This window comes from Peromyscus leucopus, chromosome 4, assembly GCF_004664715.2.
Source record: "Peromyscus leucopus breed LL Stock chromosome 4, UCI_PerLeu_2.1, whole genome shotgun sequence".
Lineage (NCBI taxonomy): Eukaryota > Metazoa > Chordata > Mammalia > Rodentia > Cricetidae > Peromyscus > Peromyscus leucopus.
Window position 1 is genome coordinate 69,531,713 of NC_051066.1, and position 26,007 is coordinate 69,557,719.

The window sequence follows — 26,007 nt, forward strand, 5'->3', positions numbered from 1 at the left end:
TTTACATGTTACCACTTTTAACAAAATTGTCCTTAATAATCCCCCCAATAAATACATTCCTTTCTTGCCTCTCATTATTATAAACTGTACTTCCCTAGGGCGATGCATCACAAACAGCTCCAGATTAGGTTTTATATACATAGAAAAACACGCATGTCTGTTGTGCATAAGCCATTGTTGGTAAATATAAATCACTAAGCCCTGAAAGGTTACTGTAACACTCTGTTTTCACAGCTCTCTTGTGAAGCAGCCTCCACAGCTCCCTGCTCAGGGCACCCTAACCATCTTCTGGCCCTGCCTTTAACACAGCTTTAAATCTGCTTTGCTCTCATGCCAGAGGAGAGCTGCCTAACCCCACCATGAACTTCGAGGTTGTCATCGGGTCAGCTTTCCGCTCTCCCCTGTACTGTAACCTCCACGTTAACTCCGCCCACAACCACTTGCCTTAACGCTATGAATTCTCCCCAACATAGGGAGTAAGGTATGTTTTAATAACCATTTCATCTACTCGGGTAGAATTACAGCCGGGGTCTTTTCCCAATGAGCTATGGTAAATAATTAACTCTGCCATACTTAGAGCATTTGCAGTGTTACAGGGGACACTCATATATGACTTCACACCAACTGTTGGTAAAAGTCAATGGCTTTTAAGTAAGCTATCTGTATGAGGGAGCTAAGGAAGTTATTTGGAGTTAAAGAAACAAAACATGACAGAAGAACCCAAGACCAAAGGGTGGGGAGGATTTTCTTGTGGTTCTGAACTTCAGAAATGAACTCTGTCAGAGATGCACAAGCTGCTTGGGAACCTGAGCGGAGGCCTCCTCTGAAAGGCTACTACCACATTCTTGGAGCACACTTGGGTCCCTTGACAACTCCGCTGCTAGATGTCAGAGCTTGTGGGCCCGAATATGGAGAAGCTTCTAGAAGAATAAGTCTGATGGATTCAGGAGCTCCGAAGGCTGTGGGCCATGAGGATCTAGTACAGATACTAGCAGTCGTGAAGAAAGACATCCATGACACAATTCTTAGGATTCTTAGCCCAGGGCAACATGTCACACTCAAGAGATTGCTAAGGAACTGACAGAATTGTTCAGTCACCCTGCTGTTCCAACCTTCAGAGCTTGGCAGGTGACCTAGCACAGGCATTTGTCTCTGCTGGGTTGGGTTTATTTCTTTTGAATCAAGCATTACTGTAACACGGAACTAATACTCAGAGAAACAGGCGGGGTTTCCTTGGAGCCAGCTCACTTCCATTCAAGTGATTGCACACAGTTAGCCACTCAGTCCACACAAAGGATCTGGCTTCTAGAGCTTAGGGCTAGCTATATTTTTCAGACCCTTCCAGCCATTACAAATTGAGCGAGCAGCATCCCAAATTAATTCACTGAGTGACCTGGGTTTGAACTAACTCAGTTCCCACAGTGCAAAAGGAGGTGACTGGCTACCAGCTGCTGTCCTTGCATCTCTAACGTAGTCCCATAAACAGGCCGAGGCAGGAAATGGGGATGGAGGCTGGGGTGGCCCTCTGTTCAGAGGCGTACTTACCTCTCCACCATGTGAGTCTGGTCCAGTGAGAGCCCGTCGATGGCCGTGCACTCGGGACACTTGAACTTCTTTCTTGGGGTTACCTGCCGAGGAACGTGAAACACACCTGGCTGTCAGTGCCCGGGACTATAAAGCCACGCCACAACGGCACTCTGCAGGCTTCTGTGCTGCGAGTAGGGACATCCTGTGCACCCTGTGCATGTATACACACATGCACACTCGCACACACCTCAGCATTCCTCCATTCAATCTGGGCTGCCTCAGCCAATGACAGAACTCCCAAGGGCCCAATAAAAGCAGCTTGGAGGGCTTTTGCCTTCTGTAACTGGAAAGAAGTCGCGATGACAAGCTCCTTAATTCCTGTTTAATGACTGTTTTCTCACTGCCAAGGTCCTTGTATAAACACCATTTGTTCTTGCAGTCATGAGGCGATGAAATACAGCCTCCCACAACTTGCAGTCTCAACCCTGGTCCCAACAAGGCAGTCTCTCGCCTTTCTTCCCTTCTGAGGTCCAGAGCTGGAGCAGCACCTCTCCTGGAGGTGCCAGCTCATTTCCCAATTCTCTTGGTCAGGAAAAAAGCTAGCCACCCTTCACCCTGAGACTCCTCTTCCCTGACTCCTTTTAACACCCACTCCCCCAACTTGAGACTCTTGGTGATCCTTCTAGCAAACCCAGGGAGGCTGCTATGAAGATGAGTAAACAGGGAAGAACGGGAGGATGGGAGCACTAACCAGGGCGAGGTCAAGAGTCACAGACTCCACCCACAGTAAGCAGTCACAGCTAAACACATGTTGAAAAAGAAATTTAAGGTCTGGGGTCCCTGGAAAGCAGCCCCCAAATTTACACTCTTCCATTTTTCTTGAAATCCCTTGCCCTCTGAGTCCCTGGGGCACGTGATGGGGGAGTCAGTGAGATGCCACCCATGCTGCCAGCTTAAACTCTGATGATGGTGACCCTTTCAGGCTGAGAAGCCTCTGGCACTACCCAATTTCACATGGAGTTCTCACCCAGGAGGTAAAGATGGTGCTGTCCATATAAGTGGGCTTCCACTACTGATCCGTAACTTGGGCTCTGATTTGAGCAAACACAGAGTCTCAAGAATAAACTGTTTCAAGAATATTTTCAGGCCCCAGACTTTGTATTTTCAGCTTTTAGTATGTTATGGCAAGGGTACTTCAAAATACTGTTAGTTGGATCTTTAAAACCAAAGATCAGGAGAACTGCATAATCGTTCCCCTCTCTGTGCAGAGATCTCTGTGGAGAGAGCAGCATCTATTTACTGTTCCAACAGCTTCTCTGGGTCAGGGAACAATGCCCAGCTCCAAAGCCAAGCCAGGGAGTGGCACGGACTCTTACCTTGATGACAGCTTTCCCGGTAACATTGGCCACCAGGAAATTCATGGCAATATCTTCACAGTTCATGTGAGCATCCACCCAGTTCTTGATGTCCCCAGGCATTTTGTAGGTATACAGGTAATTAAAATACTGTTGCATGAGACAAAAATGAAGAGATACACCAACAGTAATTCTCCTTGGCTGACATGTCAAGGGTAACTCAGTGGTACAGGGACAAGATTAACCACAGGACTTTACTAGTGGAAAGGGCAAAAGGAAATTAAGTGGCCTAGTGCCTTTAAAATGGGCTGGTGCCGTGCACGGTGAGACATTGTCTGTCTGTCTGTCTGTTGTCTGTCTGTCTGTCTGTCTGTCTGTCTCTCTCTCTCTCTCTCTCTCTCTCTCTCTCTCTCACACACACACACACACACACACACACACACCACTGTAAAGAAATTAAAATGGTAGATATGTGTTTTTATTTCTTAAGATTGACTTTAATGTATTCCTGGAGAAGTGACAAGAGCAGACGGATGGTGCCAGGTATGGTAAGTTTACTTTCCTAAGATTCCCTTTTTAAAGTGTACACATTCAAATAAATGCAAAGTAGAAAGTTTTGTTTATGAGTATTACCTATAATAGGTCAAAGGTGTATTGTAAAAAAATATTTCCATTGTCTTCCTATTAATAAAAAGTGTGAGCCAAGCATGCAAGTGGTCATGAGATGGATTGTTCCAGCATGTCTTTCTGGGGCCATGCTGTGAGCTAAGAGTGAAGGCATGTGCTTAGAGAGGCAGAACATGAGTGAGGCAAGCCGGAAATCACCATCAACTCCATGAGTTAACTAGAATTAATGGATCAAAAGGAAGTAGCCAGCTGTGGAGGTGTGCTCCTCCAGTCCCCTGAGGCAGGAAGACTGTGAGTTCAAAGGCAGCCTGGGGACCTAGGAAGCTCCTGCCTCCAAAGACAAATGCATGAACTGACATGTAAACAAGCATGCCCACTATTAAGATAAACTCCTGAAGCTATACACAGTAGTCTGCTTTCTTTGTTTTGCTGAGACCAAAACCTATTTCTTGACCAGAGTCTCAGAAAGTGGAAGCAATGATGATGAGCTGCCCAGCAGCAAGAGAGCAGGCTCAACAGAGCTTTCTACATTAGCTCTCCTGTCGACAACAGATGAGGTCTTCTTTTTAATTAAACCCTATGCTCTCAGAGAGAACGCCAGGGCTGAGCTGAATACTCTAAAACCAAAAGCACAGTACCCAGCATTGCCTTAATTTAAAAAAAGAAGTTATGAGGCTCGAGTTAAGAGCCAGTACTGCTTTTGCAGGGGACCTGGGTTCAGTTCCCAGCATCCACATTTATGTGGCTTACAATTGCCTACAACTCCAGCTCCAGAGGATCTAAGACTTCTAGGCTCTGCAGGTACCTGTGCCCTCTCCCCCTCATATCTACCTAATGAAAAATAATAAAAGTAAATCTATTTTTTTGTTTGTTTGTATAAGTAGTTTTTTGTTTTGTTTTTTGGTTTTGGGTTTTTTTTTTTTTTTTTTTTTTTTGCTTTTTGAGATAGAGTTCCTCTGTGTAGCCCTAGCTGTCCTGGAACTCACTCTGTAGACCAGGCTGGCCTTAGAGATCCGACTGCCTCTGCCTCCCGAGTGCTGGGATTAAAGGTGTGTGCCACCATGCTCAGCATAAAAGTAAATCTTAAGTCAAGCCCATGAAGTGCTGACTCTCAGCACATTCACAGGGAACTGCCACCTGACCAGAACCTGGTCAGAGCTCATACAGTAAGATTCATTTTATTCATCAAAACAGCTAAGCTGAATTTTCTAAATGTATCGTCATACAAAAGAGAGCAAGGCAGTCCATTTCATGTTTTGCTGGCATTTGCAACACAGGAATCTAAAAACATCCAGGAAATCATTCCTTTTGTTCTAATTCTACCTTTAGGAACCTAGTGGCCACAAGCACAATAGTTATAAAAAGGATATAAATTGCTACTTAAGTATTAGATATTAACATTATCTGAAATGACAAAAATTAAATACCCAATGGTAGAGAAACACATATAATTTAAGGAACATCAAGATAGTGGCTTATTACCAATTATGCCATGAAATAACTATTTATGAAGAAAGATGAATGGCATAAGAAAACACCTTAGGGCTGGAGAGATGGCTCAGAGGTTAAGAGCACTGGCTGTTCTTCCAGAGGTCCTGAGTTCAATTCCCAGCAACCACATGGTGGCTCACAACCATCAATAATGAGATCTGGTGCCCTCTTCTGGCTTGCAGGCATACACGCAGGCAGAACATTGTATACATAATAAATGAATGAATGAATAAATGAATAAATAAATAAATCTTTAAAAAAAAAAAAGAAAACACCTTAATAACAAAAAAGTGTGTAGATGAGAATGTGTGTGTGCAGAGGAAACAAGGCCAGAAAAGCATCTCTCAACCATGCTGTCTCTAAGTGATACAAGGACAAGCAGCTTTTCCTCACTAGCTGATATGAATTTTTGGTGCTTTTTATTTAGAAGAAGTATTATACAACCTAACTTTTCTAAGTCTTTTAGGTAAAACATTTTCCTAAACCCAGTGAAAGCTCTGGAAAATCAAACAAGTGAGTCAAACAGGCACCACACGCACACGCACACCCCTTACCTTGTGATAGAAAGCTGCACCCGTGAGCACCATGGACACTTCATTGGTCCACTCAGACTCATACTTCCACTTGTTCATCTCATGGTCCCAGAGATGCAGGCGGCCTGGGTAGCCCACCAGCCGGTCAGGAAATTCTCGCCAGACCTAGGGACAGAGCACACCAATAAGTCATCAGATGACTCAGATAGATGACCACTGAGTGCTGAGGTTCCAGATAGGGCCAGGGTGGGTTTCAGAGACTCCATCGAGCAGGAGCTAGAATTCCGCCAGTGTTCAGAGACAGAAGTGGATTTTGATTTCTTCTAGAACGTCATGTGCGTGCGTGACCATTTCAAGTCATGTGGATTGATGAGTATTGCCTATGCTAGCCAGTGAAACCAACTGCCTTGCCCTCCTTTGCATAACATACATTTAGAAAATTCAACTTAGCTGTTTGACAAATAAAATGTATCTTACTGTGTGAACTCTGAGCGGAGTCTGGTAGGATGGCAGTTCCCTGTGTATGTTCTGAGAATCAGCACTTCGATGTCCTAGACTCTGGAGCATTCTGAGAACAACAGTCTAGATTGGGGAAATCCTCAGAGACGGTGCTTGGACTGACAGAACACCTGCACAAGGCATCAGTGAGGCACTTCTGGTACTTTCTCCCATGTGTTTCCTGCAATTTAGTTTGACCTTTAGAAGCAAGGAGGGGGCTGAGGGCATGGCTCAGTTCTCAAGTGCCTGCCTGGAACACATAAGGATCTTGAGTTCGGATCCCTAGAACCTATCTATGCAGGGAAGAAGTGGGTACACAGTGTCCCCCTTTAACCACAGCAGAGGGGGCAGTGACAGGCAGATCCCTGAAGCTCAATGGCCAGCTGGCCTAACTAGATCGGTGAGTTTCAGGCTCAGTGAGAAAACTTACCTCAAAAAATTAAAGTGGAAATCGATCAAGGAAAGACACCAGTGCTGACCTTGGACACATACACCTGCACGTAGATGTGCACACAACCACACTAACAAGTACACATGGGACCAAGTGAGGTGCCTTCTGCCAAGCCTGATGACCCGGGTTCCATCCTGAGGACTCACATGGTAGGAGAGAAGTGACTCCCGAAAGCTGTCCTCTGACCTCCATATGCACATCATGGCACCTAGTGGTTGAACTATGCAGAATACTTGTAGTTCTTCTAGACCGCCACAGTTAGAGATGCCGCACCTCCCGTCCTTCCCAACCATGACTAGCGCAGCATCTCTAACAGTGTCGGTCTAGAAGAACTACAAGTATTCTGTATAGTTCAACCACTAGGTTCTTTCCTATTGTTTCATGATTATATTTTTATTCTGCATTTATCTATAGAAGCAATGGTCATGTTCCAGAGTGACAAGCAGCTCCCCACCATTCCATGACACGGAGTCTGAGGAGGGCATGTAGATGCCATTCTCCAGGGCACAGCCAGGGTGTTCGCAGCAAGTCCTTTCCTTTGGAGCTACCTGGGGCTCTCCTAAGAGAACCACACACGGGGGGCTTAGATTTGAAACTTCTCAAGTTCAGGAAACTGGTAGCCTGAGTCAAGGTTTGTCAGGGTCACGTCCTGTTGGGAAAGACCCTTCCCTGTCTGTCCCTGGTTTCTGGTGCTTGGTTATCAGGTCTTAGGTCTTTTTTTTTTCCCCCAATAGATGCATCAACCAACCCTCTAGCCTCACAGGATCAGATCTCCTCACTTAAGTCTGTCTGTCCAAAGTTCGTTTATACATGGACTCCAGTCTTCACAGGTCAAGGCCTGCCATGGTGGCCTCATTTTAACTTGGTTATCTCCAAAAAGCCCACTGTCAAATAAAGTGGTACTGTCAAACAATCTGAGGTACTGAGGGTCAGAACTTGGATACATCCTTTATGAGAGGACACATTTCAACCCCTAACATCTCCTGGAAACCTTTAAGAAACATTCCCTCCAAAACAAAACAAAACAAAACAAAAAATGGCTTCCTATGTCACCAAGAATAATGCCCGGAGTCCTCTCCTTGTTAAGGACCCACTTCCACGACATCTTTTACCATGCTCTCCTTTGTGCTCTGTGATCATGACCAGACCCCAAGCCCTTTCCATCTGTTGTGCCTTGTGGAACATTTTCCTAGCCTCAAAAGGCTGGCTCCTTATCATCAATGGAGACTCTGTTTAAGAACCAACACCTTCAACAGGCCCTCCTGGCTTCTCATACCAGACAAATGCCACCGGCAGCTAGCCCCCCTCTGTCACTACTTGCAGCCCCCTGCTTCTCCTTATTAAATTTTCACTTGTGCAGTCACTTTAGTTAGTTATTATTTACCTCTCTCTAGGGGAGCTGCCACGGATTAAGACAGAGACTCTTGCTCACTGTGGTATGCAAGCCTGAAGAAGAGCAGCACACACCACAGACTCCACACCAGCTGCTGAGGGCACCGGGGCACTGGGAAGAGAGGGCAGGGGAACCCTCATTTTTACCCAGCCGGAACAGTGCGCCCAACTGTGGAAGAAGGCTTGCACAGTACACACCAGTGGTTAGCGTCAGTGGCAAACCTGAGGGTTCTGAGTGTGACAGGCACAGGAGCCATTGCCCACAGCAAGTCACATGTTCAAACTGCTTTTCCAGAAGCTGGGGGTGGGGGTGGAGAGCAGAATATTTGCTGAGTCATTACACTGCTATTACATTTTCTGCCCAGGCTCCCTCAATCATCTCCAGATTTTATGGGACATCTAATCGGCATCATGGGTGTGGCCTGGGGGTCATAAGGAGAGCTTACCCTGGTGTGACACTGGTGCACCTAGCAGGGTTCTCAGACTCACAGCCTTGGCCTCATTAACACCATGCTGTAACCAACCAAACTAATGGGCTACAGAGATCGTCCTAACAGCTGCAGACAAATGAATCTATGTCAGGCATGTCCCTGGCTGGGTGAGCTGCTGCTGTGTGCTCTCTGGTGTGGAGTGTGTATTTCAGCAGATTAAAAAGTATGATGCTACTATGGCTTTATTGAGACAGGGCACGGACAGCTGTGTAAGCCATAACTCTGTGAGCCAGGACAGACCTCTAGTCCTCGGCACACCCAAGTCACAGCACCTTGCTGGCTAATCTGCCTCAGTGAACACTAGTGTCTGAAGGGCCCCAAGCACACACAACTGAGCAGCTGGAATAGCAAGATGCAGGCGTATATCCAACTCTACTCGCTTTGCTGAAGGCAATAGTTGCCTTTCCTGTTGACTTGGAATTAACACAGCTCTATATTGAAATCAAAGGAAGGCAAGTAGCCTCCTTCTTTACAGAGCCCTCCCCCACCTCATCCGCAGCCATCATCCATCATCATCATCCCCTTTTCATTATTATTGTTATTATCTGCTCAGTTTTAGGGTCAAATGCTGTTAAGATTTCAGTATGGGATTCTTCCTGTTGGCTGAAGTCACTTAGCCTTCTCTCCAGGACTTAATCCATGACACCAAGTCACAGACAGCCAAACTACCACGTGCTGAAAGGCACCAGAGGTGTCCTGAGTCTTGGATTCCTTTGGAGCCTTTCCTGACTTCTGGTCTTTCTGGGCCCCCCTGTCCTTGACTTACTCCAGGCAGCTGGATCCAATCAAGACGCCCTCCTTGTCACTTCATCTATAACTCTGCAGCTGACTACAGGATCAAAACGAAGGGAAGCAGAATGGGATGGCCCTCACTAATCAGCCAGTACAGAGCCGAGCTGATTATGCACAGGGTAAAGCATTTTCCCAGCCAGAGGAGCAACGGTGCCCACCCCACGCCCCTCTCCCAGCTGAGCACCCTATCCCAATTCTACTCTTTTCTCGTCTGGGGTCAGAGCCTTTTTGCATCTGCAGGCCGGGACTCTAAGGCTCCCCCTCCCACCTACACAGTGATGCTTCCTACTCCAGTCTAGTCACAGGCCTTCTGAAAAGCACCCTCCTGGATAGTTAAGGGCATACCCCGAGGATCAAAGCCCGTAATAATCTTTCTATCTGAATACGGAGTACAGCTACCGGATATTCCTACAGCTGCTCCTTCCATGCTCTTAACCCCAAACATCCCTTACCTAACCAGAGAGATTTTTCAGTTCTCAGGACTCACAGATGCCGTTTTCTGCTTTCTTTAAAAGAAAACAAACAACCGCCCAAACCCGAAAGCCATGAGGTCTTCTGTGGCTTCCCATAGGGTATGGCAAAGCCCTTCTGCCTTTGTTTCCCCGTTTTAAGAGGCAGCCTAACTGGACCCTTGCATCCACAGACACAGCACAGGGGCACACAGCCAAAGCAGACTGCTGGCCCACTGGTCCAGTAACAGTGGCCTGGTTCTGGTTCCTTTTTCCATCTGGATTAGGTGGCTGCTAATATCCTTTTAGGACAAAGATCTTCTCTGCTCCTTCCTCCTCACAGGCTGTTTTCTAGGAATGAATCTGCCCAGTGTAATCTGTTTCAGGCTGCAGATTTCTGAACAGACTGGCCTGCACCAGTGCACTTTGTTAAATGCCATATACAGGAGAGCAGGCCATAAATGTTCCTGAAGAGGGGATGCCGTGCTACCTTGTGAGCCAGCCTGGGTGTGCAGTCAGCCTCAGGAACCAGCAAGGAGAGGGAAAGATGCAGCCACACGTGGTGTCCATCTGGAGGTGCGACCAGGACATCAACATCAAAACAGGCGCGCTCTGCGGTGACGGTTACAGCCTCCCCTCCCAAAGGCACAGTGCCACAGATACACTGCCACTGGACCACGGGGATGACACAAGTTTCAGGATGACCGAGACAAAAGTGCAGGAAGAAGGAGGGGTAAGGGAAGCCATACATGACAGTGCATGCCTGCAATCCCAGCACTAAGAAGGCAGACAGACATAGGACAATCATGATTTAGAGGCTATCTTGGGATACACAGCAAGACCTGTGTCTATCCTTAAAAAAAAAAAAAAAAAAAAGAAGTGGCGCAGGTAAGAGGCAGTGTGTATAAACATGGTTCCAAGGGTGTCCCACTGGACGATGGTTCCATGTTTTTCCTTGCAAACAACTTCTGAGTTGTGTCAACTGCTAAGCGTCACAGTGGCAGAGAGCTCTAGGAACTGGCTCAATCCCTGTGGTCTCATGCTCGGGTGAGCCAAGGCAGAGCTGAAAGGAGTCAGCAACATGCAAAGGTCTTTAATGAGTGGTCTCTTCTTTCATACTTCAGGACAGCATGCTTCCCCTCAGGACATGCTCTGTCCTGCATGCTGACCAGATGTGGAGGCAGTAGCTGGCTGGCTTCCACTGAGAAGCCAGTTACAGGATTCGTGTGTGTGTGTGTGTGTGTGTGTGTGTGTGTGTGTGTGTGTGTGTATCCCCACGAATGCACATGTGGAGGCCAGAATACTGGGTGTATTCCCGAGCAGGGTTTCTCACTGAACCTGGAGCTAAGGCTGGTGGCCAGTAAGCTCGACAACCCTGTCTCTGCCCCNCAATGCTAGGGTTATGGCATGTGTGTGGCCCCACCTTGCTTTTTATGTGGGTGCTGGGAATCTAACTTGGTTCCTCACACTGGCATGGCAAGTCTGGCCAGTGTTCTTGCCCACCAGGCCTTCTCTCTGGGCCCCACACCTACCTTTTACACTTGCAACTTCCTGAGGTGAAGTGGGAAGGGGGCTGGTGGGTTTCACTCTTAGGCCAGGCTCTGCATCACACCAGCAGATGGCAGTTTGTTAAGAGGGAACTCTGTGGAAAGCTGAGAGCCTTGGTTCACATCAGGGGCACAAGTGAATGTTGACTGGAGATATCTAGAGCACGGGAGCCCAGACATTGTCACTCAGAGCTTCCTAATGCTGACTAGCATCGATATATACATGTGTAAACAGTGTGTTTTAAGGTCAACCTGTGAGATTATCTCAGTCTACCTGAGGGTCCCTTTCAAGCCATGGAAGAGTTCTGTTTAAAGTCAACCCAGCAGGAAAACTAGGAACATGGGCGACCTCTGGGGTTTTTGGCATCATTCATGTCTGTCCCAGTCTGGCTGGAGGGCAGGGCTTTGGTACTGGATACATGACGTGGGATTCTTTTAAGTGCTCTCTTCAGGCCAGGGGCAGTGCTGAAGGCCTGGGATGGGCTGTGTTTAGCTACGGCAAGCGCAGGATCGTGTGCCATTCCATCTTTCAGTGGTGGCCATTACTGGGAAGGCACTTCTGGGAAAGGTGGCTTTGAGACCCCTGCCTCATCCTCGAGTCAGTATCATCAGCGCACCTACGGGTGCAAGAAGACTCATACTGGGTGATCGGAGCTGTGAGGCCCTGACCAAGCCGTCTCCAGGATCTGCAGCCTTCAAGATCATCTGGAAGGGGGAGATCATTCGTCCAGTTGCTCATCGGTTCCCTCCACAGATGAAAAAACTGACCTGAGGAGGAAGTGGTCTTCCAAGGCTACACTGCTAGGTTGAGCCACAAAGCAGCCCTGTTCATCAATTTCTAGGGGTTCCCAGCATTCTAAGAAGCACCCCACCCCCAAGCTCAAGCCCTCACCGGTGAAACATGGCAGCCAGGCTGAGGCTAGTCTAAATCACCCAGGGCGCCTGGCTTCTTCAGCCTGTGTGCCAGTCAGTGACAGGTACCGTGAGAGCTACAGAGTGCAGCGATCATACAGGTGGACAGCAGAGCATGGCTGCGGTGGCAAAGGCGGGGAACGCGGCTGGCGTTTTGCTCCCATCCGCACTCATCTTCCTAAAGCAGAAGCTTCATTGTGAATGTGGTTTCCATTTGGAATCAGCAGCTACATGCTCATGCCATGGAGAGAAGCCCTGTCAGCTGTGTGCAAGCCTGTGTTTCCACACCACATCTGAGCGCCTCCTGGAACCTCAGGATCTATGAGGCGCTGGGGCAGAGGAGGAAACACAAGCCCAGAGCAGCTGAGTGGAAGATTAAACCCGACGACTCTTCTTCATGAGGCAATGAATCTCTTCTGAGAGACAACAGAGGAAAGGAGGAGGGTGCGGGTGAGGGACGGGAGGAAGGTCAGGATCGGGGTATGCTCTACCTAGTTCTGAGCCCTGAAGACCACTACCTCCAGTTTATTTTCTTTCCAGAGCCCCGGCTCCAGTCACACTATTTCTTGGCCTGGTCTCAGGAGACTGTTCAGTGAAGTTAAAACTGTAATGAGCAGGCAAATGGCTGTTTCCTAAATCCTGCAAAGTGAGGAAAGACAGACTGCTTCCACTCAGTGGATGGTTACTGAGGCTTCGGAATTCCGAACTGACTTTGGTGATGCTCAGTCTGAATGACTGTGGTGGACCAGAGGCCGGTGCAGCAGAAGTGAGTGAGCTCTGCTGCCTCCTGAAGCTGTGGAGGTGGCTCTCACCACTTGAGTTAGGGATGTTGGCAGAAGCAAACCTGACGAGTACCTTCATTTCTTCATGCAGAGGAAGAAATGATACTTGCAAACTGCTTAGCCCCAACTAATTTCAAAACATGAAGAAACTTTTTTAAAAAAATATTTTACTTTTTTTTTTTTTTTTTTTTTTTTGGTTTTTCGAGACAGGGTTTCTCTGTGTAGCTTTGTGCCTTTCCTGGAACTAACTTGGTAGCCCAGGCTGGCCTTGAACTCACAGAGATCCGCCTGCCTCTGCCTCCCGAGTGCTGGGATTAAAGGTGTGTGCCACCGCCGCCTGGCTTTACTTCATTTTTCAAACTTTCATTTTATAAGCACTGATGTTTTGCCTGCCTGTGTGTCCGTGTGAATGTGTCAGGTCCCCTGACACTGAGGTTACAGACAATTGTGAGCTGCTATGTGGGTTCTAGGAACTGAACCCAGAAGAGCAGCCAGTGCTCGCTCTTAACCACTGAGCCATCTCTCCAGCCCCATGAAGGAACTTCCAAATGGTCACTTCCTGAGCAATCTCACTACTCGGTCTGCTCTCTGTTTAGTCTTGATACACAATCAGCTAGCAGAGACCCTCCATACCAACCTATGTCCCACATACTGCCTAACAATGATTCAGGGTGGTTTACAGAAAAAGGCGCAACCAAATGGAATCCAAACCATCGAACAGAGATTGAGATCAGCCTGGGCTACACAATCAGACCCTGTTACAAACACACAAGCAAACAATAGCAAACATCTGGATCTCTTCCAAATAGCTTCACAATATCAGCTGCAAGGCTAGGAGATAGCTTAGCTGGTGATGTGCTTGCCACAGAAGCATGGGACTCGAGCTCAATCCCTAGAACCCATGGAAGAAGCTAGGTGTGGTGGTGTGTGCTTGTCTACATAATTCTATCACCTCTAAGGTAGAGGCACATGGGACTCACTGGCCACCCAGAATAAAGTACTGGGTGAATTCAGGGCCACTGAAGAGACCATGCCTTAAAGAAAAATGTTGATGGCTTCTGAGGCATGACACTTGAGGTTGACCTACTACTACTACTACTACTATTTCCCCCCCTTCTCTCTCTCTCTCACACACACACACACACACACACACACACACACACACACACACACACACGTCAGTCCTGTCACTGAGTTCTAGAAAGGCAATCCAGTAACAAGTCAAAGTCCATAGCTTAGAGATGAGATGTTTCTATTATATCTGTATTTGGCTCGTGGATATTTACCGAGCTTCTATCATTATTTTAAAAATATTTAAATATATATAAAATATAATATTACATATACATATATATCATATGTGTATATATAGTGTGTATAGTGGTGTGTGTGTGTGTGTGTGTGTCATGCATGTGCTGGTGCCCAGGGGCCAGAAGAGGGTGCAGGGCCCCCAGCAGCTGGCAGTTGCAGGTGTCTGTGAACCAGGAATCAAACTCAGGTCCTCTGGAAAAGCAGCAAGTGCTCTTAACTGTGGAGCTAGCTCCAGCTCCTCCCATCTGTCTGTCTGTCTGTCTGTCTGCACATGCAGGAGGCCAGAGGTTAGGCATCCTTATTTGAGCTCTACCTATTCTCTGAGACAGGGGCTTTCACTGAAGCCGAGGCTCATGGATGCGGCTAGGCTAGCTGGCCAGAGAGCGCCAGGGGGCTTGCGGTCTCTGCTTCTCTGGCTCTGGGTTTACACAGATGCTGGCAGCCACCTCCAGTCTTCACACTTTGACCTCCTGAGCCATCTCCCAGCTCCTGCTGTCACTCTTTTTGAATGTTAGACCTTTTGAAAGGTGTGCTGCGTGTGCCGTTGCATTCTCTCTGCGCCGTGCCGTGCCGAGGGCTAAGGGTTCTGAGTCTTCCACTTGCTGCCCATGATCCCTGCTCGGTGGGAAGTCTGGCCGTGCCCTCATTCTTTCTGGCTGGACTGCTGGGATTTCACCGCTGACTTCGGAGAGTTCTTTGTCTGTCCGAGATGTTTACTTCTTTGTTGGACATGTGGTTTACAAATATTTTCTCTAGTCTGTAGCTTGTCTTTTCATCTTCTTTACAATGTCTTTTAAAGAGCAAAATATTTTTATTTTGAAAAGGCCTAATTTACCAATTTGTCCTTTTATGGACTGACCTTTTGTTGTCAAGCTCAGATCTCTTTGCAAACTCCTAGGACCTGAACTCCCCACCCCCACCCCAGTTTTGTGCTTTACATTTAAGTGTGTGATTTGCTTTGGGCTAATTTTGTAGAGGGTGTAAAGTTTAAGTCAAACCTCTGCTTGGAGAGGCCCCAACTTTCCAGAACTGTCTCTGAAAGGCTCTGCCTCTTCCTGGCACTGCACCTGTACCTTCTGTCAAAATCCAGCCTGTCCCAAGAGGATCCTGAAGTGCCCCATAATTCAGGGAGAGGGTACAAAATAAGGCGTCTTGTTGACATGGAGCTTGCAGGGGAAATCCAGTGGCATGTCCATTAGACAGTCAAGGACCCTAGGAAGTGAGGCTGTCGGGGAAGGGCTGAGGAAGTTACCAGGGTAGAAACGGGACTTGTGGGTTGAGGACAGACAGGGAAGCAGGCACCTGAAGAATTTTCGACGGTTTTATTCTACAGGAGGAAAGTTAATTATAAAGTCGAGATTTAGATCCCCATTGCTCACAGCCTGGTAAGTACAGCAAAAAATTCCTCTCTGCCATTTGTTCACCGGCCGGTAGATAAAAGACCAACACTCCATTGCACAGGGATTATGGGAACATTTTAGTCCAACGGTTCTTTATAATTCTACTCACAGGAAGTCAATTCAATGTCCAAACCTCAACTCCAGTCACCCTGCAAGTATTTACTATATAAGTACTTACTATGAGCCAGGAGTCTAGGCAGAAAGCCGTTGAAAAAGGCGCCACAATTCCTGCTGAAAGGACCACACTACCGCCATGGTTTGTTTATCATCAAGCCCGGCATCTCTGCTGCACACGTGGTTGGTGGCTCTGGCTGTGAGAACTGTCCTTTTCCTTCCCCTCCAAGGGCTGAGTGTCAGCGTGTGATTATGACCTCCGCCCAAACCCTCAAATCCTCAGCCCAACCCAAAGGCTACTGGGGAACCAAGAAATATGACTTTCAAAGGTTGCCAAGTCTTGATCTAAACCAGCCAGCAGATAGTAGCAAATACACAGCAACCATGATTAATGAGAACCCTAGGCACCAATTTCCAGGCACCGAGAAATAAATATGATCTGAGAAGTAAGCTGTATGTATCAGGCTGGCGAGCGCATTCTGCTTTCTAGAGATTCATTCCACAGTTTCGGCATTGTCGAGGGCAGGGGTCACTTTGAGCCTTTCAGTGTTTTCCTCCTTCGTTCACATGGTGTCTGGTGTGACAGGGATCACAAGCCTGTCTTAGATACAGACCTTAGCAGGCTACAGTTGTGTGCTCTGACAATGGACGGCATGGTCTCATGTTTGGGAAACCCTAAGCTTCCTGGGAGCTCTGGACGCTGCCCTCAATGGGAGCTGGGGAGTTCAGGGCCTAGTGCTATGTGGCTTTTCACTTCCCTGTCCCTGCACCACATCCTGCCCATGCATGTGGGTTCAGCATCTCCATCACTATCAAGGCAGACAAGTGGTCCAGGAAGAGAAGTCCCTCCCATCTAGAGACCATAGCCAGAGTCTGAAGCTCTGTCCAGAAGGGCCAGAGTTCCCTGTGATCAATCTCAATGAGACAGCAGGCAGATCTGGGACAACGGCCCTTGAACACATGGATCTGCTCAGGGTTGGGTATCACTGCAGATAGCTCCTGCTCAATGAGGTGGCGTGGCGGTGTTCATTCAAGCACCACACAGGCAACATCTCTTTAAAATGGCCTTCCCACACCATGAGCACTAGTTGTGGAGGCCTAGGACTGCCCAGGGAAAGGTCGGAGCTGCCTCACCAGCCCTGCCCAGCATTCACTAACCTGCCTCCCTCATGAGCGTGTTGAGAGGAGACACCTAGGATAAGGAGACCTGCAGTACACGCATGGGTCCTCCTCCTTGGGACGGGACAGTCTCCCAGTGGTGTGTCATTAGTGGTTACGTAAACACATTCTGACCATGCTTTCATTTGCTCAGTGGGAAGACAGTGCCACTCCGCTCTAATTCCCATCTGGGTGCTTTTCCAAGTGGCTGGCTGTTATTTCAATGTTCAACATACATATTCCATTTCCTTCCCTTAATATTTGTTTGACTTATTCGCCGGCGGGGCCTGGGTGCGTCAGAAGGGCTTGGCAAGGTCAAGCCACGCCACGGTGTCTCTCAGCACCTCATCGGCTTCTGGCTCGTCTCTGGGTCTTCTTTCAGCAGTGCTCACAGCTCTGGCTGCACACAGGAGCTGTTTTCCCTCTTGTCTCACGAGGCCTGCAGGTGTAAATCAATGCAAGCTGGAGACAGGACAGGGCGGACAGGTCTGCAGGCTGCACGCCGGGAGCTGGAGATACCGTGGAAAGGACAGGGCCTCCAAACAATCACTTGCCTCTAACCACTGTCTCCCCTGGCTGCCTGGGGAAGTGCAGACTCTGAGGTAGGACCACTTGGCCACACTGTCAGCTGAAGATAAGAGTCTGGGTGACAGCAATTCTTAGGGCATTTAAGAAAAGTAATAATCAGATGACAGACAGATCATCAGACAGGCAGACAGACATCCTTTTCAATACAGTACTGATGTTAGCTACAGCTCAGGAGCCATGAGGATCATGATGGAAGAAGACATACGCACCCCAGCCTGAAATACATCAGTAACAGACAGGCAGCACAGATCAGTACTCCTTATCAGATCTACGTAGAGTTATCAGTAAAGAGCGTACGATGTTAGCTACCCAGTTGATCTTCTTATCCGAGAAACAAAGCGTCATCGCGAGCACGCGTGAAATCCTGTGCCCATGATCACTGGTGAGACTCCGACGAAACAATCAATTAGCAGGACGGAAAGTAACAATCGCTTCTCTCCTTATCTCTAAAGTCACTAGTGCATCTAGACAGAGCGTGTCGCTGCGCGCCAAGAACTCCTAGTAGGATAAACAGATCTTCATAGGTTGAGCCTATGATCGGATGCGCAAGGTCTCATATGAGAGTTGCGGTAGAGGTTTTGGCTGGAGGAACACTCATCTATGCAGGTTAGGGCCACTTTCTATTACAATTTAGAACATAGTCGATATGCTAACTGACTCTCCGTATCATGTGCCTGATGACTGCGCAGAGCATCCCAACTTTGATGGTCTATTGCAACCACGTGAAGCCCAGTCTTCCACTCGAACCCAAACTCTACCAGTTTGTTTTGGGACTCGCAAACGAAATGCTACTCACCTCGACTTGGTGCGAATTTTCTAAAACGTGGCTATGCCATTGTGACGAATCTACATCGATGAGTTTTTTTTTCTTTCTTCCCTCCTTCAAAGGCTGACATAGCATTGCCATGTAGCCACAACAGACAACACAGTGTGTGCTTCCTACCACAGAAATAGAAACTTGGGGTGCGGCGCAGATTTGCTAGGCGTTCGCTGAAGAGGCGAGCCTCGATGCCTGCAATGGGAGGACCTGCAGCGTGCATGCCTGCAGCCTTGCGGATGCTGCAGCCGTTGCATGCACTGTACAGCCATGGCATGCGCCTGCAGCCGGCATGCCTGCAGCCAACCGATTCCCCGATATGCGCTGGCAGCGGATGGCCTGTCCGCGAACCTGGACGTTGTTGAAAAGTCCCACCACCAGTCAACCTCCCACCTCCTGCATATTATCCTGCTAGTCACAGCAGAGCTACCCAGGACCTGGTAGCTGGGGAGGGAGTAATGACTCAATCTCAGGGAGGTCTTGAGACTTCCTCTCCTCCCACAAGGAGTGTCAACAGAACAGGCAGGCTGCAGCCTGATGCATGCCTGCGCCTGTTGATGGCTGCTGTTCTAGCTCTGAACATGGACAGACTGGCTGCTTGTCTTTAGTCCCACTGCCCTTTTGCAGCTGATGATTTAGGTGAGTTTCAGGGTTTTAAGCGTTGATCCTCATCATCTCCACAGACTAGCTAGCAGTCTTTGAGACGCTGATTACTATTTGAAGTTACTTCCCCAAGGGGACGAAGAAAGTGCCGATGAGTGTTGAATAAAGAGTTTGTCGCACGCAGCACCAGCTAGCTCATGCTGTCGATTGTGTCAGGAGGAATGTGTGGGAATGAGGGGTCATATTTCTGTCATAGTCAGGGCCTGAGAGCAGACAAAAGGACACCACGTGCCTCTATTTCTCTGCATCCTCTAGAGCCCTTCGTATTTGGTCTCCAGGCGATATAAGTTTAACATACCAAAACTCACCATATTGTGCAGGCCCACGTGCTGAAGGAGTAACATAAAACGCACTCGACGATCGCCGATTCGCCCCCCCTTAGCCTGGCAAGCAGCCCCACAGAGTATGTGTCTCTTTGTATAGAGTTCCTGGGTCTCAACAAGCCTGCCTGGATAACATCTCCAGACTAGGACTTGGGATTCCTAGGGAGGGTACTCCAGTGATTGGACAGATTATGAAGGCCCAAGTGTTCAACGAATGCCACCCCATTGCCTGACATGAAGGGAAGGTCACGAAAGGACATTCTTCTCTGTGTGTTTCCTCAAGGATCCTTTAGTGATTGATCTCTGCGAGAGTATCTTAAGTCCAGTTATGCGTAAGTTAAGACAGCAGTGCCAAAATGAACATCTTAATCCTCATCGCAGGGCAAGCAGAAGAGCGCAACGCACTCTATAGGTGGGAGCAGCCAACAGCAGGAATAGAGATGCATCATTAGCATGTCTTTGTACATTCACACTGTCTGTGGCTTTCTTTAACTGATAGCAGTGATCAATACAAGAGGATATTCCTCAGATTCTAGAGGTGGCACAGCTCTCTCTACTGTAGCATGATTAACCTGTATTGAGTATATAGAGAGAAATATAGAACCAGAATTGATTTAATGAGAACACACTCGGATCCTCTTTTGCAGCTGCCCCTCTGGGATGACCACATCTGATTTAAATGGTACTTATAATATTTTCATCAATTTGAAGTGTTTCCTTTATAAATAGAATTTGATAATATTGTTAGAACACCATGCTCTGAACGTAGATTACAGAATAATACGCCAAGTCCCCCACTCACTCATTACACAAGCCATCTCTTATCGTGACCAAAAATTGACGAGAAAGCTGCACTTTCATTCTTGTGTGCTCTCTCTGTGAGAGATATAGTCCTCCTAATCTATTGTCGCGAGCGAGCGTGTGTGAAGACCGGTATATCCATGTCTGCACTTAGTCAACACCTGTGACTCATCTGTTGTGCACCCTTTGTTCACGCATGTCTGCGCCACACCCAAAATTTATCGCGAAAAATCGAACTGTCGTTTTACACACACCTCCCATAGAGAGCTCTCTGTTAGGCCGCGAGGGGGTGTCTCCCTCAGTGCTGGTCCTCTCTCTACTGTGCATAAGAATGACCTGTCCACTATGTCTAATCATCACTATGCTGCCATCTTCTGAAAGTGTCACTCTTATCCATTCCATTGATATCACTCTAGGTGACAGCTCTTCAGCTTCATAGCGATTAGAAACTTACCTTACACACTCACGGAAGTAGACGACAGTCTGTTACGACGGAGTAAGACTGTGCCTAATTATGATATTAGATTATCCACGGGACACGAGTACATGCAAATCTTGATGGATAGTTACCTGTCTTACACACTTATTAAATGTCACACCATGGCGTCTTATTGAACCTATATGACGATTAGCATATTTATCATGACCTTTGGTGATTTGCGAGTGCGTGGGATGCACCGCACAAATAAGTGTCACCTCGTCCTGAGAATAGACCCTGGCTCGACCTCTCAAGGTATTAGCCACCTACATAGGCTATAACAAACTCCAGCTGAACCAAGCCTCGTTGTCATGGACGGAGCCCTCTGTGATAGTATCTCCATGGCCTCTCTACGACGCAGCTTCATCGAGCCTTTCACCCCTGGTTTCATACACCTGAGACCATCACCCGAGATGACGACTACAGTTGTCCGCTTCATGATGTGCCTTACCCAGTAAATGCGTTCCGCTACCTCGAAGTTGACACTCTTGAACTTCCATTATTTGATGAGTCACTCACTATCCACTTAGCAGCGAAGAAGAACGTCCCTTCAAGCACTCTCTCATCAGTTTCCGAACAATTGTGTGCGGAAGATACGCAAGAATTAGCTATAAGTGTGCCTTCATCCTAGATAACTCATTTGCTAATGGTTGGAAATGTGGATCAAGAGGTGAGTCGAATCATTGGATAAAAACAACTGATATTCCAACAGGTACCCGCTAGCTATCAGTCCATTGAGTCTCACGTTCTTCTGCGGCCAGAGATTTCAACCGCAACAGGTTCCAACTGTCTCCTGGAGGGAGTGGCGCAAATGGATAGTTCAAAGAAGGGAATTAAATTATAGGCCGTTGCATTATATGTCACAGAATTCTAGCTCTTGTTCAGTCACTGTCTTCCTGCAGAATAGTTACAATAACGAAAGGTCTCTTTGCAATCGTGTGAGGAGGAATGAAACCTACATCTTAGACATATTAATACAGTGTCTAACACAATAGCAGTTAGTACACATTGCGCTCTGCTCTCCCCCAGGCCCCCCGCAGTCCCTCGCAGAAGATAGTAAACTATGTATCTATGCAACATGTGCATAAGATACCTGTCCATCTCACCAGACTTAGCGTCACAGGGAGCAACTATCATGAACAGTAGAAATAGCCAATGTACTCCGGCTGAAAGGAATCTCCCATCCTTTGAGATAAGGCCTTACAACTAGTATAGTACTCTCGTACTCAAACATATGATCCATGACACACCACGAAGGGCTCACTGCATCAGTAGGAATTATTCCTCCGTGCGTCACTGTCTTCAGTCTGGCATGGGGGAAGTGTTCTTGAACGAACAATTGATGTGTTCCCATCTGCGCGCGTTGTGCTCTCTTTCCAATGAGTGTGAAGGACATCTATATATTCCTATCCACCGTGCAAAGTCTCACAGAGCTCGGCTTCCAAGGAAAATGTATTTCTACAACGTAAGCCTAGCGCGATCCATATAGTCGTGCACTTCAGTCAGCAGTGACTCGAAGGAAAAACTGGCCTTGGCCTCACTCCCCAGACCTTTCACTCCTGTGCAACCGCAGTTCAGAAGATGGAGGGGAGACATGATGTCACGAGTCTAATTGCTATAAATTGCGCCAGTTCCTGACATCTATACATAAAGCCGTCAACACTGACCTTACTCAATGCTCTAGTAGCTTCCAGGCCCATTTTTGTGCCAGCGAGACCAGAGCACGAAAGGGATAATGGAGTCAGCCTCCTAGACTAATAAAGAAGATTATACTCCTTATCTCGAGTCTTTCATGAAAAGCAGTATGACACTTACGTAAGGGCTGGAATTGGCTGGGTATTGACACACAGAGATCTGAGCCTCTCTCTCAGAAGGCCACTAGAGCTAGTGACAGGTTCATGGTAGGCTCGCGTGGTCAATGCAGCCATGTCTGTTGGATTATTAGTATGTAAGCCTCATCTGTGTGTTACTTGAGTATCTACTCCTCCTACCCCTCTTACATCGCTAGCATATAGTCTTGGCAGTGAATGTAGCCTAGTACAGAGCACTTGAAGAAGACTCCTACAACCAACTTTCCTCTGTGCGAAATGATGAAGGCACTTGAGCAGCCTCTGAGAAATACACACATTGAAATATCTCCACAAAATTAATATCATAGCAAGAATTTCGCAATGAGCTTTCTACTGTGAATTCTAGTTCATTTTGGTGCCTGTTTGTAGAGAGCGTTGTGCAAAGGATGTGGAGTGTGTATCTATGAGCTAGGCCTGTAGCAACCATGGTACATGTCTCTTGCCCTTCAAAATTTGGCAAATCCCTATCTCCATGCCTAATCATCAGATTTTATGCATGAGTGTTGATAAGCTTCCCTTCAGAGCAATTAGGTGGTCATGTTCTGATGCGAATCTTCTAGAGACTTCTAAGTAGTCATTGTGGTATGGGCATCTGGGTCTGCATGATCCCCCACTGCAAAGCTGATTGGTATGCAATCCCTACAGACATAAGGCAACAGGTGCTAGTAGCTTTATAGACCTTCGGTATCTCCACCCTGCATGACTGTGTCCATCTTGTTCCTACTAAATAGCACTTGGAGAAAATGCAAACTTTGGGGTAATTACCTTTTCACCCTCTAAAATGCGCAAACTTATGAGTTTGGCTGGTCTGAGAGTTGGCCATAAAATGAGAATACTTGCTACCAGATATTAGCTTCTTCTTAACATAAACTAATTTATATATCACCAGGTCTAGTATATTGGTTATTCATATACGAATATCTCGCACTGAGTGGAGTTCAGCTTGGGTTTAGCCTGAGCACATTGGCGACCCTTAGGGGTGCACTCATGCAATTATGATTAATGTTTATTTTTGGAGTTGCTAGGGCGCTTTCTGTTTCCATGTGAGCTTATAATACACGGCGAACGAACCCTCATAGAGAAGCCTAACCTCACGTGCCGCTGCAGCACGCCGATTTATCACTATAGACTGGGAGCACCGACACTGATCGTGATCAGAAAGGGTGATGTGGATCTTCAACTTGACATGGTAACTTCTCGTTCCCTGCTCCACATGACCAGTGACAAAGGCCTCGGTGCAGCATGTGTCTCTGTACTAGCTGCACCATAGTCAGAATATGGTATAGTTTCAGCTATATGGGACCCGACGGAGGGGCTTCAACCTGGCTAGGGATAATGAATAAACTACTACTAGAAATGACTCAATGTTGGTACTATAAACAAGAAAAATAGAAAGATCACATAGAACGATCTGACTGCTTCTAAGTAACGTCAGAGAATTGGGAGCGGGAACGTGTTTGTTCGACTATGTCAGTGTTGTGCCATTCTGCATAGAGCCACTGGGACTTTTGATTGATGCGGTTGGCCCTAAACCTACAGTCGGGTAGGCTATAGCAGTTGATAATACTGAATTCGCAGAAATAGCAGAAGATATCAGCCTTAACATGTCCTCACCAGGATGACCACCCAAGAACTCTTAAGCGGAAAGTAGCTAATAGTAGTGCTAAAGCTCAGTTCTCAAGGCAATTTCAAGGGCAGGATGCTACTGTCCTCTTCAGCCCAGTTGTATTCAAACCAGGAACAATGATAGACAGAAAAGAGGCGTTCATTCTTCCAAAATGATCACAGAAGCTTTAGGAAGCACCACACACTCAGGTGACTTTTAGTTTCGCGATCCTATCATAATTCGCGATCTCAAATGAGAACGGTATATCGATCACGGCCACATATGATCCCACCCAGTGGAAGCCTTCCGCACCATGCCCGCACGTTCTCAGTAGCAACAGGTATTCCAATCATCGATACCATCACACCTACTGCACTTGTTAAAGAATGAATAGGGCGCAGGACGCTTGCCACATGATTGGATTCCACGAAGTACTGTGCGAGTAACCAGACTATGCTGCCATTATTAACAACAACAGCCGATAGCACCCATCGCACCAAGATGGTTATAAGCTTACTCCCCGCCACTACCACCAGGTTCTCACACAGAGAGCTTATGGGCGGTCTTATGGGACCGAAGCGGTTGCATTAGTTGTACACCCACCTGATGCCTATTGCGATGCAGAAGAAGATAGCATGTGCTGACCACTTGGGTCATGAGTGCATGAGCTTGAAAGGGCCTATGCTTTCAGTTTTAGTTTAGCACGAAGGCATAAATGACCTCAAGAAAAAACAACTGAAAGGCGAGAAAAGTTACACAGAGAAAGTCACTAGTGAGCGTACCTTGTGACAATACTAGTGCTCAGACCGTGGCTTACATGCACACTAAGCGACAGCACAGCACAACACAACACGAGCTGACACACACACACACACACATCAAAACACTAGCAGCACACACTCCAACGAGGGAGAGATTATGAGTCAGTGGAAAGGTAGGACTGCGAAGCAATCACGAGAGACGAAGTGCACCTGTCAACAAGTTTCACCAACACAAGGGCTAAGGAGCACAGACACGCAAGGCAGTAACAGCAAGTCCATTACTACACCTACACACTACAAGTCACTAGGGCAGGCCTACAATCCACCATAGATCTCCAGTCATTCAACTAGAATAAACACTCATACTAATAAAAACAATTCATACAATACACACTGAGAGTGTACGAAATCTATACTAAAGAAGAATATTTTTCATATGCCCCAGTATATTACATTGACAGATGAAAAAATGAAAAGAAATTCGAGTGATATCAAGATAACCTTAATGACTCTAATGCGCATGATCAAGACTGCAAAGAAAATAATCAAATAGGAAAAATAGGCTGTGATGGGACAAGAGAATGATCTCAAGGTAGTTCTATCGTATTGCAGTGTTGAAATCCATGTCAAGCTAGCTATGTGGGTGATCCCATTGAGCAAGCGTGAAACAAGGTTCACAGCAATGTGACCAGAGAGACCAGAGGACATAAGCTTTATAGCCAGTTCGTTCTCTGACATAAGAGTACTCTATCGGCGAATCAACTACGATCTGTAACTAGCGCATGCTTTCCGGACTACAACACACAGACGCACGACTGACCATAACATACCGAGGAGAATTTCAATTTTTAAAGATGGAATAACAGTAGCTTCAAAACCAAACCCTTTTTGGAAAAATAACACTACTTTAAGACTTCTATGAGTTTCGACAAGCAAGACATTGTATTGATTCAAATTTAAGAATGTAAATTCAGTGAACAAATTTAGATTTGAGAGAATGTGACCACGGTGTAGTAGTATCACGGACACCAGCCAACTCCATTAGGATCCCAAGCAACAATCCTTTGATACGCCGCAGTGAGTGAGGAGGCATGCTCCAGAGACAAAGAAAGTGTTTCCATGTAATCTTATCTTGTGGAATTCTTATAGTCATTGAGCTTTACTTACAGTAAAGTAGTGGCAACTAACACCGTGGTACTAACGGATGTAATAACAAAAGCGTGGAGTCCCTCGTGGAAGAAACCCGGAAGGAGAGAGAAAGCATGCCAGGAACCACATTACAACAAGAAT

The 26,007-nt window shown here is 47.1% G+C and overlaps 1 protein-coding gene across 1 annotated transcript in view; it reads right to left on the minus strand.

Moving 5' to 3' along the window:
• Ext2 (exostosin glycosyltransferase 2) overlaps positions 1–26,007 on the minus strand; it is a 153,480-nt gene that overhangs the window by 15,566 nt on the left and 111,907 nt on the right. The window contains 3 exon segments of the mRNA XM_028878997.1: positions 1,546–1,628; positions 2,904–3,032; positions 5,555–5,698. Of these exon segments, the coding sequence (XP_028734830.1) occupies positions 1,546–1,628; positions 2,904–3,032; positions 5,555–5,698 (356 nt within the window).